At 37.3% G+C, this 20,027-nt stretch overlaps 5 protein-coding genes across 6 annotated transcripts; 3 read left to right on the top strand and 2 right to left on the bottom strand.

The window, feature by feature from the left end:
- On the top strand, positions 1-1,470 carry atp5mf (ATP synthase membrane subunit f). Its single transcript, XM_056753651.1, has 4 exons — positions 1-111; positions 917-1,024; positions 1,132-1,248; positions 1,342-1,470. Exons 1-4 carry the CDS (start codon positions 15-17, stop codon positions 1,368-1,370), a joined length of 351 nt encoding a protein of 116 aa, XP_056609629.1. The 5' UTR covers positions 1-14; the 3' UTR covers positions 1,371-1,470.
- Positions 1,471-2,003: 533 nt separating this feature from the next.
- cpsf4 (cleavage and polyadenylation specific factor 4) lies at positions 2,004-4,348 on the bottom strand. Its single transcript, XM_056753648.1, has 8 exons — positions 3,942-4,348; positions 3,811-3,861; positions 3,559-3,711; positions 3,313-3,408; positions 3,101-3,194; positions 2,936-3,008; positions 2,631-2,807; positions 2,004-2,526 (listed from the first exon to the last, which is right to left on the bottom strand). Exons 1-8 carry the CDS (start codon positions 4,042-4,044, stop codon positions 2,458-2,460), a joined length of 816 nt encoding a protein of 271 aa, XP_056609626.1. The 5' UTR covers positions 4,045-4,348; the 3' UTR covers positions 2,004-2,457.
- Positions 4,349-11,795: 7,447 nt separating this feature from the next.
- On the bottom strand, positions 11,796-13,159 carry bud31 (BUD31 homolog). Its single transcript, XM_056753650.1, has 4 exons — positions 12,805-13,159; positions 12,539-12,661; positions 12,290-12,456; positions 11,796-12,108 (listed from the first exon to the last, which is right to left on the bottom strand). Exons 1-4 carry the CDS (start codon positions 12,896-12,898, stop codon positions 12,058-12,060), a joined length of 435 nt encoding a protein of 144 aa, XP_056609628.1. The 5' UTR covers positions 12,899-13,159; the 3' UTR covers positions 11,796-12,057.
- A 51-nt stretch (positions 13,160-13,210) lies between these two features.
- On the top strand, positions 13,211-16,357 carry pdap1b (pdgfa associated protein 1b). Its single transcript, XM_056753649.1, has 6 exons — positions 13,211-13,470; positions 13,730-13,821; positions 14,100-14,195; positions 14,452-14,570; positions 14,793-14,944; positions 15,046-16,357. Exons 1-6 carry the CDS (start codon positions 13,458-13,460, stop codon positions 15,111-15,113), a joined length of 540 nt encoding a protein of 179 aa, XP_056609627.1. The 5' UTR covers positions 13,211-13,457; the 3' UTR covers positions 15,114-16,357.
- Positions 16,358-16,379: 22 nt separating this feature from the next.
- On the top strand, positions 16,380-20,014 carry shmt1 (serine hydroxymethyltransferase 1 (soluble)). Of its 2 annotated transcripts, none has more exons than XM_056753646.1 (12): positions 16,380-16,533; positions 17,155-17,253; positions 17,372-17,517; positions 17,604-17,719; positions 17,795-17,955; positions 18,105-18,186; positions 18,356-18,568; positions 18,645-18,761; positions 18,863-18,985; positions 19,098-19,214; positions 19,363-19,473; positions 19,547-20,014. In XM_056753646.1, the coding sequence occupies exons 2-12, from the start codon at positions 17,167-17,169 to the stop codon at positions 19,717-19,719; spliced, it is 1,446 nt and encodes a 481-aa protein (XP_056609624.1). In that variant the 5' UTR covers positions 16,380-16,533; positions 17,155-17,166; the 3' UTR covers positions 19,720-20,014. The 2 variants fall into 2 exon arrangements, with proteins under 2 accessions (XP_056609624.1, XP_056609625.1); XM_056753647.1 differs by having other exon boundaries at positions 16,384-16,533; positions 17,113-17,253.
- The last annotated feature ends 13 nt before the right edge of the window (positions 20,015-20,027 follow it).

The following is a 20,027-nucleotide window of genomic DNA, read 5'->3' as shown; positions in this document are numbered from 1 at the left end:
TGACCCCGCCCTATATGTTCAACTGTGACGTCCTCTCTTTTTATTCCCAGCACGCACCGCGGCACGCCATCATCTTGAAGTTCAGACAGAGCAAGATGGCGGATAAAGCAGGTATGGGTGAATGAAACCTACAACTCTGAATATATTTTAGTGTGTTTAATGGGACGCTTGTAAATGTGTTCTGCTGGTTTTTTGTGCCTTTCATGGTCCAAGTCACGATTGCAGTGGGTGTATATTATAGCGTTCGTGTGCATTTATAGTGAAGGCCTCGGTTTGTGTGTAGAGTCATGTCAAGGACTTTTAGTAACATTGGCCGCAAGAAGAATCCCTAGTAAGGGCAATATGTTCTCCACACCTGTATTGATCGCATGTATGATTGTTTAATGGAGCATAATCATGCCAATCATGTTGTGGTGACATGCTCGATAAATAAAAGTGCGTCTTGGCGAAAGCTGTCGTGCGCTACTGAGCCCTTGAACTTAGTCTTCGAGGAAAACATTTTTATTGCTTGACAGCGTTTATATACGTTTGCAAAATATTATGGCATCCTTTTTCTTAAGTTCAAGGTTTTGCCACTTTAACTGTGTCACTGACACTGCTTTCAACGAGTAACTGTTACTCTTGTTAACATGGTGCGGCTGCCAGATTGTTATTATAAGGATAATGTACTTAATAATGTATTACCATATGCATAACACTATGATATGGTAATCCTAATTATTTCAAAGAATTCTAAAAATTACAAGCATAATACACGTCCATAAGCATGCCATATTAGTATTTTATGTTAGTGTCTGGTTAGACTTTAATACAATTCTATAAACATGCTATTGTATTGGTATCAGAATTCCTTGCCTTCTAACAATGCATAGTGTTGGATTTGCAAAGTATTCTGTTAAATTTTGTGTTTATGCAGTGTCCCTGGCTGAGAAGAGGCTTTTGGATGTCAAGCTTGGGCAAGTGCCGTCATGGCTCGGTACAAGAGACTTCACCCCAAATGGACTTCTTGGTGGAGTTCGCAGAGGTAATGACTCACTTAATATAGTTTTTAAATTATAGTAATTTCCCGGTGATTTAATGTAACTGCACTCAACGGGTGTGACCATCATATTCATCAAGATCTTCTTTTAGGATATGAGAGATATTACAACAAGTACATCAATGTGAAGAAAGGAGGTATTGGCGGTGTGGCCATGTTTCTTGTTGGTTATGTTGCCCTGAGCTACCTTTGGGAATATGATCACATCAGTAAGTACAAACTAAACTATGGAAGAATCAACACTAATGTGTCCTTTGTTGCGATATTACAAACAGCATGTTTCTTTTTTTGTCCTACAACAGAGCACGACAGGTGGAGAAAATACCACTGAAACAACAGGCCACTCTCTCGGCGGCAGTGTGATCCCCCACACCTCTCAGCTTTCTCTGTTTGTGATTATTGTGACCAATAAAACGATTACATTTATTTAACTTGGACTTCTGGCTTTATTAAATGATGTGCTGTGGAAGAACTTATTATTCAAGATTCGTGTATTTGAATAAACTAATGAGTGAAATTGGGTGATTTTGTAAACTGTGGTTTTATAGGTAGGAGATTGTTTAGCACTAGGGCTGTCAAATGATTAATTGCATTGCAAAAGTTTGTGTTTACATGGTATAATTCTGTATACTCTGCAAATTAATTTTGTATTTATAAGAACGTCCACGCGTGTATATACATCGAAGAAAAAGATAAAAATTAAAAAGTATGTTTTTATATATTTAACTAATCAATAAATTTAAATAAATGCATGTACATTTTTCCTAAATATATATGCATGTGGGTGTTTCTCATACAAAATAAATAGGCACAGTACACAAACATACATTATGTAAAGTCAAACTTTTGATCTGGATGAGATAAATTGCGAATAATGGTTTGACGGCCCTAATTAAAAATTCCTATGCAGAAAAGATGAGACTGATACTCTGACTTGTAAGCAGATACACGCATACATTACAAATAACTTTCCAGTTTATTTTTATTATAAGACAACATCCCTACAGCTTTTTTTACATCGATTATCCTGATAGACAACTAAGTAATGTCCTCACTGCCACTGAACTTCAAAATACTCTCCCTAAAAAAAATCTAATAAATTGTCCTCTATTATCAGCAATGCTCTGGTTTAAGAGGCGAGAGGCTTGTAGCTTCAATACAAAGATCTTGTTTCAAAGTATGAATATGTGACAAGAAAAAAACCAAGTTTAGTGACTGTTCATTCTACCTGTATAATATATATTTTCTGTGACATGTCCACAAGAGCAGTTGGCACATGGACAATGAGGTAGAACCAAATTCATGTCACTCAACTATAACCTTTGCAATAAAAGGTTAATGTACCCAGTAATCAAATGTAAATCTGGATGTGACGGCCATCATTTTTGGAAATCCTCTTGTAGAAATGAAGTCACCGGTTACTGTCCACTCAGGAAAGCCAAGTGACCTTTAGTGCATTTGTTTGCATAATGGCCTTTTTCACCACACTGGAAGAAGCAAATAAATAAAAGTAGACATTAAATTAAGAAAATATTGAAATTTACAGTTATTATGCCAAAATAACATATTTATGCGTAAAATCAAACGGCACCTTGTAACATGTAACTTGTTCCAGTGGACGAGGACCACGAGATCCACCCATGTTACTATTATGCTGCACTATCCCAACAGCGTTTGGCATTCTCTGGTGGTTGTTTATGTTTACATTGGGGTTTGTCAACTGAATGAGTGACTGTGATGATCTGTTTGTGGGCTGTGTGTTTTGTTGCTGGAGAATAAAGATGAAATTAAGATGAATAGTAAGGATTAACTATGTTAAACAAGACTAATGAAACTTACATACGACTTACAAATGAGAAAGCATATATTATTTTGCCATAAGAGCCATAAAAATACCCTTTGTTGGGACTGTACTTGTTGCTGCAGTGGTGGCTGTTCAGTTGCACCCATAGGAAGTTCAAATCTCGGGCTGAGGATTACAAAGTTAGTTTAAAATAAAATTAATGCACAGATGTCAATCACATGCATTTCTACATAAAATCACTTATATGAAAAACATACTGCATAAACTTGCATGACTTCCCCTCTGGACAGAAACCAACAAGGTAATTTACACAGATTACTCTTCTTGTGTGTCTATGCCTGCAATCCGGACCTTATGAGATGAGAAAAAAAAGATAAAGAATATATGTAATGCGAACAAGCTTTAATTTTAAAATATGACAATTTAAACATGTCTGCAACTTGTAAATTTCAAAAGTGTAGAGACTCACCATGTTTACAAAAACCCCTATCATACCATGGGCAATCTTTAATCTTAGATTCTGGGTCAATGTGTAAGAATGGACACTCTTTGTTACTGCACTCTCCTGCAACACAAACAAATAAATAAATATTAGTTCATACATAAATAATACTAATAATCAAGTCAAAAAGTAGATTACAAATAAAAAACATAAATTTACTATTTTGGTACAAAATGATCGACAAAATGATATTATCTGGCCATAAAAACTAACCAAATTTTGAGTAGAAATAGCACTCAGGCATCTTTGTCATATCATACTCGTGTAAAAATTCACATTGATCTCCCTTCTTGCATAATCCTCTAAGCCAGTGCTTGCAAACCACAGTCTTTTCTCCGCTGATATGTCTGAATGGACACATTCCACCTGTCAAAAGAGAAACTTTATATTCTCATCAACGCATTAAATGACATTTAAAACAAACATACAGTATATATGGAGGTGTTTTTGTTACACATTACTTGCCTTTCATACAGGCAGCTCGCATGAAGAACTCACACACAGCAGCACCCGATTCTGTAAAATAAATGTATATCATTGCATCATACTGAATTCCATCATCTTTTAAAATTACACATCAATGTCGTTTAACTTACTATCCATTCCGGGAAAAGGCAATGGTTGAGCACCTAGCTGCTGCTCTACAGCCATTTCTAGATCAAATTTGATGTGATCGACACAGGCAATTAATTCCTGCATTTTGAATTATGTATATATTTTACCCAGACGCCGAAACTGTTCTCGTTATAACACCTGATCAGAAAACTACAAGAAGTATTGAAAGCTAACAAGTTAACAACTGTCTTTCGGTCCGGTTTAATATTAGACGTAAAAACAGAGGACTGGGGAGAAATCCAGAAAAATCTATTTTGTAAAGGGTTTTAAATATAGCACATGAGTAAATCGGTAACGTTAGAGACTCTCATAATTAAGAATAAACACTTGATAATCGTATATTGTACTTCAACAACGCTGCTTACGAGTGACCCCTGACCCTAGAACTCTTCCCGCGGATAGGCTGACTAATCTATCACAACATCATCGAGTTCTCTGAGACGACGCGAGTATGTATTTATAAAATATTAATTTCTTCAAAGAAACAAACTCGCTTTAATTACGTTACTAACGGATGCTGTGTGTTTTGTAAAGTTAAAAGATGCATAAACCCAAGAAAGCAATTTGAACAATTGTTAGATGTTGTGTGTTGGTTGTTGATTAAAATGTCTGCTGTTTGAATAAGCAGGGGAAAATTAAAGGAGGCATGAAATAAAATCACAATTTTAACCTGAGCTTTTGTCATATACGAGGGAATCGTATAGAGCTTGGCTAACTATGTCACTGCGCATTGAATTATGGGTAGTCGCCGCCATGTTTTAGGTACGGTCGTCAGCCGTCAGTATTACAAGATAGTAATATAAAAAGAAAAAACAATGCACCGATCCAAGGAAAAGCAAATCTTCGTTTCCGAGGAAAGCTTAATGAACTGTCAAATCTTATTAAAAATAAAAATTAGCAATGTAGCAACACTCTTTATTTACATGCCTTGCTTTAACAACTAAATCAGTCAGATGTATTTTGTATTTAACTTACCTTTGTGGAAATGCATCGAACAAACAAAAATGTGCCTGGGGATCTTGTTAAAAGTAATGTTTTTTCCGTCTAACTGCTGCTAACCACGCCATGCGACGCCGTTTTGTTAACTCGGACACTTGGGATCCAAGGTGCTTTTACCAAGCTGGAAAGCTGAAAAATCTAACATTTGACAGTCGACTTACATGCCGCTCCTGAGTGCGATTGTGGCAATCAACAACGCAACAATTTTTGCAGAATAAAGTAGACTAAAACTTCACGATCACAATACACAGTGTCTAACGCAGCTCCGTTACCTCAAATCCCAACATGTTGCTCACGTCACGTTCCCAGACTCTATTCACATGAACATCATGTAAGTGTCAGAACTGAAACATCACATCTTTTATTGACACCATGCCCAGCGAACGGCAGGTTCTGGAATGCACCTATCTATGACGACATTGATAGGTTGAACACCGCCTCCACAGAAAAATATCAACCACTACTTCTCTAGACCCGCCCACTGGTTCGCGCATGACAGAACCAGTGGTGCGGAACCAGATCGGAGCAAGCAATAAACAAACATGCCATTAAAGATAGCTTAATATTGTGCCATCCCTGATTGTGGAGAATACAGTCGCTGCATAACCATACTTCAGATTCCGATATTAGGAATGCGGAGTTTAAGTTTATTTTTAAAGACATTCCAGCTCATGCGGGTCAAAATGGAGCGTTTGTTCATTTCGATTCTCCGAGACTTTGTGGACACCGAATTTGTGGATAGTTTAAAATTAAAAAGCAGTGCTGTGCCTTCAATATTGAATCCGATAGGAATGGGGCAGCAATCTTATGTGAGTAAAACATTTTTGTGCTATGCGTCACTATTGCTTTGTTAGAGATCGCTTGATGTGCCCTGAGCACTATTCGCAGAAGATTAGTATTACCTGGGGACCTCTAGTCATTTGTATTAATTGTAGAGGTTGTCTGTGATCTTAAGCCTGTGCGAATCACCATCTCTGTGATTTGGTGGGCTCATATATAATTGTTTAAGGTTTTATGCACTGTGTGCGAATAAAAGAGGATGCTTTGAAGTGTTTTGGGATTATTTTGAGTGCTGGGTGATATCCATAAATTACCGGGAGTCTCCCGTTGATTTATTTATCTTGGAAATTCTCTGAAATACTGAAGTAGTGAGGTCATTTATAAATCCAAGCAGGTCACCAGATAATACTAATGCCGTGCGAAAGCTGTAAATGGTGCTAATGTGTAACCTAACGTTACGTCTCTAACCAGATTCACAGAACTCTCCAACTACGCAAACTGCTATCCAATCAAAGCGGTGGGCCCTTACTTCCAAGTTTCCTCAATGCGGCACGCCCATTAAAGCGTTTGCAGGGCTGGCCTTAAAACCTGGGTAGAAAATAGCCGATTACTTATTGATTTTGATGTTTTTGGATGTAAAAACCACGCGAACGTCATAAGTAGACCTCATATAACAGTATAAAACAATAAACAAGCACTGTTCATCAGACCTTTAACCATTTACGTGCCCAAGAAATTTGTGGATGTACAAGGAGACTAAAGCCCGGAGAATTGTTCCCTTTTTATGCGTACTCGAGGGACAGCGTACAGTGTGCGTAACGCAAATTTCGTCATCAGAATACCTGCACTGCCGAAATTTAACAAACTACGTTTAGGCTGCACATTCCATTTCTTGCAGTAACCACCAGGTTGTGTTGCAGTTTTTATAGCCAAAATAATCCCTTATATGTATAAACTTATTCCACCGTTATTTATTTGAATTATTCTATGCAATGTAGTTTCTATGGCTGCACGTATGGAGGATGGGAGAAAACAGCTTACTGACATGAGAAATAGAGTCTGCAGCTCACATGATTATAATCACAAATGTTGAAAATCAAATCAGGAGGCAAAGAATAGGGCATGTGTTTGTGACCAAATTTGGCTGTGAGAGAATAGACCCCTTCTGCATACTTACTAGTAGTGGCATGTCCCTGAGAACAAGAGTATTAAGCTAGGCTGGAAGAAGAGATGTCAGTTGCATTGAAATCCAACTATGCTTTGTTCCAGCTTTGTGACTATAAAGTCTAACTTACTTTTTTGTTTCAAAACCTTGACTCAAGAATCGTTCTTCAGAATTAAAGAAAAAATAACTACAACAGTGGCAACCGTGTCCTGGGAGCATCGATTCAATGTAGTTAAAGAAAATCTGACCCCTGGAGGCCCGGAGGGATATTGCAATATGTCGTAATGCGCATGAGACAGTGTGTAGGCGTATGGGTCAAAAGCAGTATACTTTGCCAGGCTGTGCGTTCGGCTTTAAAAAAAACGAAGTATGCCACAGGCTTAAAACGGTGATGTTTTCTCGTTCATTTCATATTTGCCTTTCTTTATTAAATATTTGGGTTTACATATGTAACGATGAGAGGGCTTCAATATTGAGCCGTCAATAATATTCTCAAAAGTTTTATTGAATTATAGTCAGTTTTAATGAAAAAATAATAGCGACTTTATATAGACAGTTTTGTCTTAAGAACATAAACAAACATAACTGCGAATGCGCATCCCCAATTTAACTTCCGGTACACAATCAAAAACAATAGAGTGCCTGTAGATTATTTCTGGTAACAATAGCCGAGAAGAAAAAACAGAGAAGAACCGTTACTTGCCTCTTCAATATTTTTAATTTAGACTCCAATACCAATGTCATGTTCTGCCTCATCTTGTCATGTTCTTCTTGGTCTGGTGGCAGAATCATGGCAGGGCTCCCTGTTATATGTGAATAGAGACGTTTTTGTCCCTTTTGACCTTCCACGTGCTCTCTCCGAGTCTTGTCTATGTCCCTGCCCTCTTGTATCCCTCGTTATTGCTTGTTAATTAGATCATACCCCGCACTTGTCCCCTCTTGATCCATCTCTCTATATATTGACTTTGTGTCTCTTGTCTTGGGTGGTTAGTTTTGTATCACTGCTGTTGAATCCTAGTGAGTTTTCCATTGACATTGATCCTACCTTCTTGTGTGTATTTAGTGTAGTCCTGTCTTATTGTATATAGTGTTTTTGTATACCTCGTCCACTTGTTTAGTCCCCCACGTGGGAAGTATTGGTTTATGTTTTTTAAAAGTCTTCGTTCTCGTTTGTTCCCCTATTGTGGGTTTTTTGCTTTGTGTTTGTTAATAAAGTATTTTGTTTTCCGTCCACCGCTGTCTATACCTGGGCCCATTTGCAAATCATGACAACCAAGCTTAGCCGCTAAATGTCAATGTTTCATACGGTTTGTTTAAATGCGGCCAAAGTACAGGACCCATTCGACAAATGATTTATTGAATAAAAGAACATACAACAAAATTCAACAAATCGTTTATTTAATACAATTATTATACAGTGAAATAAAAATGAATGTTAACATAAATAAAATTAAATAAATGGTAATAGACATTACACTAACCGGACACAAACCGGAAGTTAACTGGGGGTCTGGTGCGCGCGCGTCCGATGAAACGGTCTACATAAAGGCTGCGTCCAAATACCCCCACTTGAGAGCGCGATTACGCGACAGGAAGGAAGAGCGCAAGTCCGACCAATGTCTTAAAAATGCCAAAGGGCAGTGCGCTTAATGCACACTAAACCTACAGTAGCTTGAATACCACTTCAGACCGGTATTAAGGCTAAGCGTATCCCATCATGCATCATGTTCTGGATATGAATCATGAGACTTTTTGCTCGGGTCTCGCGAGATGTTGCGGAAAGCTTTCCAGTGAATGTTATACTACTACTTTTTAAGGTTATATCTTTATTTATTCTATGTTTGACTAACATGTATTTTTCGTTGTTTTTTGATACAATTCAAATAAAGCGCTATCTGACTTTCTCTATATAATTACATATAATTTCGTAGTAAAACGTAGTATTACATATTTTATATGTAAAAATTCCTGTTATGTAGTTATGTATTTTGTAAAACAGCTTTTTATCTCATAATTAGAAACACCATATTAATTAACGTTATATGTTTGCACTTGCTAAGTGTGTCCCTTTGGGTTAGAAAAACTTAATGCTCACTTGGGATCTTCATGCCCACTAGATCACTAGGGCCAAAATTAGGAAATACGTCATGAAAGTAGTCAAGTCGTCAAGTGGTCAAGTGCAAAGACCGCAAGTGGGGGTATTTGGACGCAGCCAAAGGCCCTGTCCCAAATGGCGCACTTTATGTGGACTTGCGGTTCTGGTGGACTTATATTGCGCATGCTCACCCAGTCTACAAGTCCGTAGAGTGTCCCATTTGGCATTTTTATGCTCTAAAGTGTGCTCATCAGCCCCTTTGTGACCTTGATGCGGTCTTCGGCAAAGCCCACACTGCACCAGGCTCCACACAACTTACAACCTAATTATAAACAATGTTTATCCGGCTGCTGAAATTTTAAGGAAAAGATTCCGTATTGAAGTAGTGAATTTTTTTTGTTTAGAAGTGCCTGAATCCATTGTACATTTATTTTTTTCTTGTCCAGTCACATTTCAGTTTTGGCAGAATATCTACAGATGGCTTTATATTTATAATAGTACAGATATTCTAATTCTAAAACCATGTATGAGTCTCTTTTCATTTAAGAATGGTAATAATTTAACAAATTTTATTTATTTATTTATTTCCTTGCAAATAAATGTATTTTGTTTGTTTGTTTGTTGTTTTATTGTGTGTAGATTTTATATATACATATGGATACTTATGTATGGTTAGAATTAAATTATCAAAAGTGTGTATATTTTTTCATATGCATATTTGTGTTCCCCATTTTAGTTTGTAAATTAATAAAAAAAAAAAACCTTGTTTCAATAAAAAAAACGTACAACCCAGAAGTCCTTGCGAACGCCCAAGTCTCTCCCAAAATGGACTCGCACGTACCCTAGTGGACTCATGCCTGTGGACTCATGCCTAGTGCCCTAATAGCTCTGCACTCCCTAACGTCACCAAGTGTGAACACCCCTAAGACTGGAGTGCGGCATTCGGGACAGGGCCTTAATACCCGGACTTGCAGTCTTTGCACTTGATCACTTGACTACTTTCATGACGTAACAATTTTTGGCCCAAGTGTTCTTGGGTGTGAAGATCCTAAGTGAGCATGTCATATTTCTTCCCTGATGGGACACACTTAGCGAGTGCAAACATATGACATTAACGATACTCACTTACTTCCTGTCACGTGCACACGCTCTCAAGTGGCCAAGACCGGTATTTGGACGCAGCCTTTGCTGATGGTACGGTGATGAGTTCGACCAATTCTAACTAGCTGTTGTCTGTCTGTCAGAAAGTATCTGTCCAATGACAGATAGAGCTAGGAACAGAGAGCTGAGTCAGTTTGTTCTGGAGGAGTGTCGGGACGATGGTGTTGAACTCCACAAACAGGATCCGTACATAAGTCCCAGGTCTATCCCAGATGTTGCAGGGTATAATGAAGTCCAATGTTGACTGCATCATCCACAGACTGGTTTGCTCTTTAGGCATTCTGCTGTGGATCCAGTAAGGCTCCAGTTATCTTCTTCAGATAAGCCAACACCAGTCTTTCAAATGAATTCATGGCCACAGATGTTAGGATGACATGTCTGTAATCATTAAGTCCTGTGATTTTGGGTTTCTTTGGGATGGGGATGCAGAAAGGAGGCCAGCTGGTCAAGCAAATGTTTTCAGACAGGCTGGTTCTTTCTTTCTCTTTTGTTTCCTAAAGACATGACGCAGATTTTCTTCACTGATATGAAGGGTAGGGCGGGAGAAGAATGGGATTGCTGGAAGTGTTGATGGCTGTGTAGAAAGATGGTCAGTGCGGGGTGTGAGATCAGGGGTCTCAAATCTACAGTAAAACTCATTCAGGTCATCAGCAAGCTGTTGATTTGTCTCAGTGCTGGGCACAGAAATGCAAGGGGAGGAATATATTAGTATTCTCAAAAAAAAATCATAATATGGGATAAGCAGCAACAGACTAAATAAATACATGTTGAAGACACTGTAAAGAAACCACTATTTCTTACTCTAACTCATTCCTCATATAGGGAGGAAACACCCTACTAACTCTCATTTCAATGTCTGTATCTACAAAATGTCTGTTATTGAGTCTCTGTGAGCTCTAGAAGAAAAACTTAATTTATTTCATACATGAGCCTCTAAACGCATAATCCAATAATATATATTATATACATTTTTTCCTGCAAGCGGAAAATCTTCCAGGAGTCATGTACAAAATGTGGAGTTCCTCCAAAAATGACATTTAATCCACAATATAATCATCGTCACGCCATGAGATGATTGAATATTAACTTTTTTTTGCAGTCAGAGCATCTTTTCTGTAATTTTTACCTGGTACGCCAGGTCTCATTTTCTACAAATAAATCTTTTTATTTGAAATTTGGTAAAAATATTGAAAGTAATTCACAGAATGGCACAAGAACTATAACTTCTTCAAACACCTTTAAATAGTAAATTCAGATCAATTGAAATGATGGTTTGAAACAGCCTCCGAATTATTTCCGCGGCTGTATATTAAGAGTTTGATTACAAAATGATATTTACATTTACGCTTGCATTATCCTATACATTTATTCTTTGGCACGTGCAATCCCCTGGGATCAAATCCACAACCTTGCGTTGTTAAAGCTATGCTCTTACCATTTTTGGTGAAATATTCCTTAAATTCCAAATTTTGGGTGGATGGCTAGAAAATTTGAGGGAATAAAAGTCCTCCTAAAATGGACTAGTGACACATTTATTAACAATGTTAATACACAATTACTGAAGACTAAATAATTCTCTGTGTTTTTCCTTTTCATTTAAAGCATGTAAATATTTGAATTGAATTGTAAATGTGATGAAAATCCCAATTCTGTTTTATTCATTACACATTACGTAACACATTTAACCATGTACATTCATTTAGACAAATGTAAATTATAACAATATAGTTAGAGCACAGTTTAATAAAAAAAGAAAGAGTTCAATAAAAACAAAAGGAACAATGACTATTCAAACACTGTGTTGACCAGACTCCACAAGAATATTAAAAATACAAATCAAATTTAATCAGCCCCCATTTTCAGGGCCACACCACAGCTCTAAGACTGGTCTCCTGACTCATCCAGAACATCCTCTGCAACCACAATGAGTGCACTCAATAATTCGACCCTACAAAATGAAGAAATGTGTTTACAAGAGATAACTTCTATAGAAGAACAAAGAACGGATGAAAAGTAATTGACATACACTGTATAGTACATTTGAAAATAATCATTAATACTAGGGCATACATATAGTTTATTGATAACGTGTATATTCAAAATAAGAGGTTAGAGTAAATATAACTTACCACTTCCAGCTTGCTCTTGGGAACTCTGCAAATGCAGTTTGTTCCAAAGTTGGTGTCACGCGACTGAATGCATCTCAGACAGCACAGATTCTCATAACCCTGTTTCTTCCATTTGGCAATGAGATTCTTGTCTGCATATCCCTCTCTGATGCAATAGTCATAAAGCTCTGAAATTAAAATAATATTTTAACAATTCGCGCAAGAGACCAGTTGTTCAAATAAAATAAACTACCAAACCGTACAGCTTACCTCGACTGATGGCCTTCCTTTTGTAGAACAGGTCAAAAATGTAACGGCTGCGTTGGTGATGAAGTCTAAAGATTGGCCATAGAGACTCAACTTTACGTTTACCTTCATGTGGCTCGGTTTCAGCTGTGAATTAAAGCACAAGTTAACCACACTAGAAAACATGATATACTATTAGACTGCTTGTTTACATTAACAGTGATTGTAAATGTCTCAAAACAAAAGAGTAACTTGTTAGCATTCTGCGTGGCTAATGGTTTTAAACGAACCTTCGCGCATTTTCTGGTCCAATTCATCGAGAGTCGGTTCTATAAGTTCCCAGCCATCTGGAGGAGGTTTTCTACTCCTTTTAACTTTAGGCATTATTCGAGATTTTCAAACAGAGTAAACAATCGTCAGGGTTGTTTGGTAAAAGCTAGCTGCTGCTTTCAAGCCTTTTCGGTCGCCTTTTGAATGACGTCAGACGTCACTGTATAAGCGTTAGGTCCTTTCAGTTTTCACTAGAAAGTTCGTCAAACAAGCTGTCTTGTTTATTTTCGAACAACGCAAACTACAACTATTTCCCACAATATTTACATTTTTGATAAATATATCGCAGTGCAATCCAGAAGCAAAACAGTAACTGTTCTCACATTGTAACTATCACCAGATTGCATCAGGCTAGGTGTCTGCTTTTGCGCCTGAATGTAAATATAAGAACATGGACCCGCTGGTTGACTAATCGATTTTAATCGTAAAATTTTGTTAAATTTACCGAGTCGTCACTGAACCATTTTTAAACACGATTCAATTAGCTAGCCCACTACCTTGTCATCTGGCTATATAAAAGTGTGAAACTCCATATTCTGTAACTATTCTTTCTCTTTGTCAAGAGTGTGATTAAGTCGTTTCCGTCAATTTCAGCTCAACTTTATTCATTATCATGCCCAAAGGAGGTAAGAGATCGTTATGTTTTTTGTTGTTGTGTTCTGGGCATTGAAATGTCACATAAACCTGAAATCACTGTGACCAAGTTGAGACACCACACATCAGTCATGGACTGACAGGGGTGTTTTATTCTGTTCAAAAGACAAAATACTTGAATGTTATTTACTGACATTTTATACTAATTTCTAACAAATTCAGAATTTTTGTTTGCTTTTGTAGAGAACAAAAATTGAAGAACATAATCTCACAGGTTTTGATTTTCTTCAGGTAGAAAAGGTGGCCATAAAGGCCGCATGAGAACCTACACAAGTCCTGAAGAAATAGATGCTCAGATGAAAGCAGAGAAAGAACGAAAGAAGGCAAGTGGTATTGTCACAATATGCTGGCCCAGATAACACATAACAACATAAATAGGTAGACACAGAAAACATATAATAACGTTTAAATGGTTGATGCTGTCACTTGGTGGGATCATACAAGTCACTGTCGAATAAAACTTACCGCCTTGGTTTCTCATAAGAGGTCTTTATCATTGTAGGGAGTTTTCTGTTTTTCTTGTCACTGTTATCTATGGCTTTTTGAAAAGAAAAAGACGTATCATCACTTTATATTATGATATTTATTGTTTACATCAAAGACTGAAGAGGAAGAAGGTGCATCAGTGATTGACAATCAAAGTGAGGAGAAATTGAGCGCATCAGGTTCAGAGGACAGTGATGATGAAGTATCTGGGGTAAGCTTCAGGACTTAATTATGATGACTGTCTGTATGTCAGTTCAGGTTGCAAGTGTAAGATACACTGTTTTAATTCAAATGAAATCTCATTGCTTTTTGATTATGCTCTCAATCACTGCGTTTAGGACGACAACACTGTGACATTGTGAAATCTGATATCGTTCTAGTGGTTCTTTAGCAGTATCAGTATTATTACTCTTTAACTCTGAAAGCATCTGAAATAACTTCCATCTACACTTTAACTCTACTCTCAGAAAAGGAAGGGTGTTGAGGGCTTGATAGAAATTGAAAATCCCAATCGTTTGGCCCAAAAAGCAAAGAAAGTCACAGAAATAGAACTTGAGCTTCCCAAACAGCTTTCCAGAAGAGAAAGGTAAGAGATGCTGGGGTGAGTGATGCTTATATTATTATCTCTAAAATATTAAATCAGTTTATTCTGTAACTGAACATCATTTTTAAATGACTTTGTTTGATTCAGTATATTCGTGTTTACATTTTATAAATTGCATGTTACACAAATTGACGCATATCACAGTTAAAACACATACCCATCTCTTGCCTCTCAGCTCTTTAAATGTTTTTTTTTCACATTCAGGGAGGAGGTTGAAAAGCAGAAAGCTAAGGAGAGGTATATGAAAATGCATTTAGCAGGAAAGACAGATCAAGCTAAGGCAGATCTTGCTCGGCTTGCCATTATTAGAAAGCAACGGGAAGAGGCCTCCCGTAAAAAAGAGGAGGAACGCAAAGGTAAATGGGCAGCATTCTGCAAAATTTATGTTGTAGAAATTAATTGATTTTTTTCATAAAATAAATGAGATTAATCACTGTTTTTCTCTTTGTCGTTGAAGCAAAAGAAGCAGCACAGGCAGCAGCAGCCGCAGCAGCTAAAGGAATTCATTCATTGTCTCTCAAATAATCTTGACGGTTTTGATGCATTTGTGGAGAGTATTAGATTATGTTGACAAAATTATTTTTGAAGACAAAGCTTGATGATGTGTTATGCTATTTAAAACATTGTAAGACAATGGTTCTGTGGGAAAGGATTCTTTCAGGGTGTATTAACCCCGAAGCAATGCCTTTGTGAGCCCTGATGTTGTAATGCTTGCTCTTGATGATATTAGCAGTATAAATATATTTATTAATATATTAACATGTAACGTGAGGAATTTTGCTGTCTCAGTTTGGAGAATTGTGGTAAAGATGACTTAATGTGTTCTCAGTTGTAAAGGAGCTGAGGTCATTTTAGAATGATGTTCGGAAGGTATTAAAATAATGTTAAGTATAACATCTAATACCAATAAAAATATCAAAACTTTTATTGAAAATGTATTTGTATCATGTTGCAATACATTTACAACCACTGAAAAAAGAGACCACTCCAAAAAGATTTTCAGTTTTTACGCTATTAGGTAAAATTAACATTTTTTTTCATTCTGTGAATTAGTTTTCATTTTTCAATGTTTTTCATTAGCATCTAATTGGAGAAATTTGAAATAGGACAAACAGATCAAAAGAACAAAAAAGATGTCATGTTTGAATCCTGAACAAAATTTATTTTAGGTTCAGTTCAGAATTTAATATATGATTTTTTTCTAAACTTTCTTTGCATTCTCTCGCTCTCTGGCATTGCTTTTGGCTGACTTTTTCATTCTTGAGGTTTATTTGTTAAAATCAAACAGAAACTAAATTTGAAGTGCAACAATACATCTAGAAATTATAACTAAACTGGAGTGATGTCTTAATTTTCCAGTGGTTGTATGTCTTAACAGTCTTATTGCAACTGTTCATATATTTACAATAGAATCACATTATAATGTGACCCAGCAGAGAAATAAGGTTTTTGGAACTGAAAGTTTTATTCAGTTTAAATTTAGTGCATGCGATTTTATTAAATCTTTATATTGGTCTTAGAAGTACACAAATAATATCCTCTAGGTACCATTAACAATGAAAACTTACTAGGCAAAGATACGCCTGGCGTTAAAATAATGAAAGTACTTTTCTATGGTAATGAAATGATCAGCAGTAGACGCGCACTGTTGCTGACCCCGTTCTTCATTAAGCATACAGTGGGTCACCACGTGTTGCCGTTGTATAGAATTTACTCAGCCAGATGCTTAAAGATTTCTATTTTTCCCAAAATAAAGCACAAAATAAGTACACATTGGTCTATTCCTTTAATTCAGAAGAATAGAGGGGGGTCGGTTGACCACGCCTCCAGTGCTCTCATTGGTCTCCAAAATTCGCGGACTTTGACACGAGGAAATCCACAAATATTGCGTTTATACAACCAAGTTGGTCGGACTCCGGGCGGATTGTTAATCCCATCTGTAAAGGTAAGTGTACAGGTATTTCCACACTTATGCAATATTTTATAAAAACGTGGGTACTTTAAGTCCGAATCCAGAACTTGTGTCCGACTGCATATGCTCGTTCTCGACAGAATCCTGTGTAAACTTCTACTGTTATGCACGTCGTCGCATAATAACCACTTTGTTATTTAAAATGTTTATGTCAAAGTAACGGGCTCTGTTAGATACAAAATGATTCCTGGTATCTAAGTCTACATTAAATAGATATAGTTTTAATTTCGCGGGGAAAATGATCACAAAGAAATTAGATTTGATTCGTGCAAAGCACGTGAATGAGCATGCGCAAACTTTTATACTGTGATCGGCACATGGTCTGTGCTGGCAGCTGCAGTTATATATTTGATTGACGGCTGAACTCACCAGACCATTACTGCATTACTCAAGTGTGATTGGCTCTGCAGCAACAAACACTGCTTAGGCAGACAATCAATAAACCCTCCTGAAAATAAACCTTTCAGAATCTCGACTAAACCTTGTCAAGTACATTGTTTCTATGATTTCAAATTATGTTAACAGTATGTATTCCATATGTTTTGCACACAGGAGTTTTCTCACAAATGTAACTGAAACAACTGTTTCCCATAGAGATCATCAGCTATGGCTCAAATCAATGGCCATGATGATGTAACATGGAAATCACACAACAACATGATGTTGGAACCTCTCGGCACAAATGATCCTGAGGTGAGGCATCCATTGGAAGGACAAACCTCACAGTTGTGAGCCACTGATATACATTTGGAGATAATTGAAGTATAGTCAGTTTTTAGTTTAATGATTCAGCATATTTGTTTCAACACAGGTTTTTGACATAATAAAGAAAGAGAAAAGGAGGCAGACATATGGATTAGAGCTCATTGCTTCTGAGAACTTCGCCAGTCGAGCTGTTTTGGAAGCTCTGGGCTCCTGCATGAACAACAAGTACTCTGAGGGTTATCCTGGACAGAGGTTATTGTTGTGCAATCATTTTGTGCTTTCTTGTCATGCCAATAAAAGCGGTATTATGTAAGGTAAAATGTGACACACTTTTTTAGATATTATGGAGGAACGGAGCATGTGGATGAATTGGAGCGTCTGTGTCAGGAGAGAGCGTTGAAGGTTTACGGCCTTGACCCAGAAAAATGGGGAGTGAATGTTCAACCTTACTCTGGTAGGTTGCTAAAATGATGTAATATATGTCGAGCATTAGGCCAGATGGATATTTTCAAATATTTTTCCTCCTCAGGGTCACCTGCAAACTTTGCTGTGTACACCGCTATAGTGGAGCCTCATGGGCGCATAATGGGCCTGGATTTGCCTGACGGCGGCCATCTCACCCATGGATTCATGACTGACAAAAAGAAAATCTCAGCCACCTCCATTTTCTTTGAGTCTATGCCTTATAAGGTGAACCTTTCATTAGAATTCACATTTTCTAAGGATAACTTATACAAAATGATGTTGTGATTTGTCACCCTTGTGTTACCCTGAACCGGTATGAATATATTAATAATGTTGCACATAAAGTGAGAAAACGTTGTTGTTTGTTTGTCCAGGTTAACCCAGAAACTGGATATATTGATTATGACAGACTTGCAGAGAACGCTCGCCTCTTCCATCCCAAACTTATCATTGCAGGTTTGTGTGCTTGTACAACAGTTTAAAAGCGTACTTAACATTTTCGAACCAGAACATGTAAACCATTAATGCCAGATATTTCCATGCTCCACGAGTCAAGCATAATACTTAAATCTGTTGTAGTCGTAATGCTCGTAATGTTTAAACTTTTTTATGAAATGCTTTCAAGGCACAAGCTGCTATTCCCGTAACCTGGACTACAGTCGCATGAGAAAGATAGCAGATGAGAATGGAGCCTATCTTCTGGCCGACATGGCCCACATTAGTGGTTTGGTTGCAGCTGGAGTGATTCCCTCTCCGTTTGAATACAGTGATGTTGTTACCACTACTACCCACAAGACCCTGAGGGGTTGCAGATCAGGCGTCATATTCTTCAGAAAAGGTAAATTGCATGTAATTTGGCACGATATTCAGTGTGTTGAATTACATTCTTTCACAGCCGTTTCATTGATTTTCAGGAGTGCGCAGTGTTGATGCGAAGACAGGAAAGGAGACCCTGTATAATCTGGAGAGTCTCATTAACCAGGCGGTGTTTCCTGGACTGCAGGGTGGCCCTCACAATCATGCCATTGCAGGTAAGAAATAATGTTGATGTTGCCCTAAATATGTAAAGAGTTAATTTAGTTGCATCATAATTGTTTGCTGTTTTTTGCATTGTATTTATTTATTTCAACAGGAGTGGCTGTTGCTTTAAAGCAAGCTCTGACCCCAGAGTTCAAGACCTATCAATTGCAAGTTCTGGCTAATTGCAAGGCTTTAGCAGCTATGCTAATGGAAAAGGGATACAAAATAGTTACAGGTGAGTTTCTGATTCAGAAATTAAGTGTGTAAATCCTTTGGCATAGGGTGATGCATCGTTTGGATACACTGTGGATATTGGGTCTTCATCTTTTTATCTTGTTATACTTCAGGTGGCTCCGATACTCATCTCATCTTGGTTGATTTGCGTCCAAACGGATCCGATGGAGGAAGGGCAGAGAAAGTCCTGGAGGCGTGTGCGATCGCCTGCAACAAAAACACCTGCCCAGGTGTTCATTAAATACAATTCATTATATTTTCAAATGCATTTTTATGAATAGGATATATCATGTTGCTGATTTACTGAAATACATTTTAAGTTGTAAATTACATCTTATTTGTAATTCATTTCTTTCACGAATTCTTGTCTGAATGAAGGTGATAAAAGTGCATTGCGACCAAGCGGCCTTCGTTTAGGATCTCCTGCTCTTACGTCCCGAGGGCTGCTGGAGGATGATTTCCGCAAAGTTGGCGAGTTCATTCACCAAGGTAAGTTGCAATACCATAACTTGCAAAGCTGTAACATGTTGGACATTGAAAACACACGTTTGTCCTCCCTTAGGCATCGAGTTGACATTGGAGATCCAAAGAAACATGAATCCTAAAGCAACTTTGAAGGAGTTTAAGGATGAATTGGCTAAAAATGAGAAGCATCAAGTAAATATCAGCAAACTTCGAAAGGCGGTGGAGGATTTTGCTGGAAAGTTTCCAATGCCTGGGTTGCCAGAATTATAAATAATACACATCTCACCATTGGTCTTTCAAAAAAAATTCTCATCCATGTGCACAAAATAAGCTTTTTGAATACAGTTTAATTGTCTGTAGCTACCACCATGTACCATCATATGACTTGACCCCATATAGTTGGTGTCTGTACCATTGACCACATCATTGTGATTAACATGCTTGTTTGTATTAAAAGTTGAAAAGACCAACAGAGATGAAATATACAACTAGATATTTAAAAAATATCCACAGGAACAATGCATTTAGATGATGCAAATAAAGTCTGAAATACTGTGAATGCGAACCTGTGTTAGGGA

The sequence above is a fragment of the Triplophysa dalaica genome, chromosome 7 (assembly GCF_015846415.1).
Source record: "Triplophysa dalaica isolate WHDGS20190420 chromosome 7, ASM1584641v1, whole genome shotgun sequence".
In the NCBI taxonomy this organism is placed as follows: Eukaryota; Metazoa; Chordata; class Actinopteri; order Cypriniformes; family Nemacheilidae; genus Triplophysa; species Triplophysa dalaica.
This window is presented reverse-complemented; position numbering and strand designations above follow the sequence as displayed.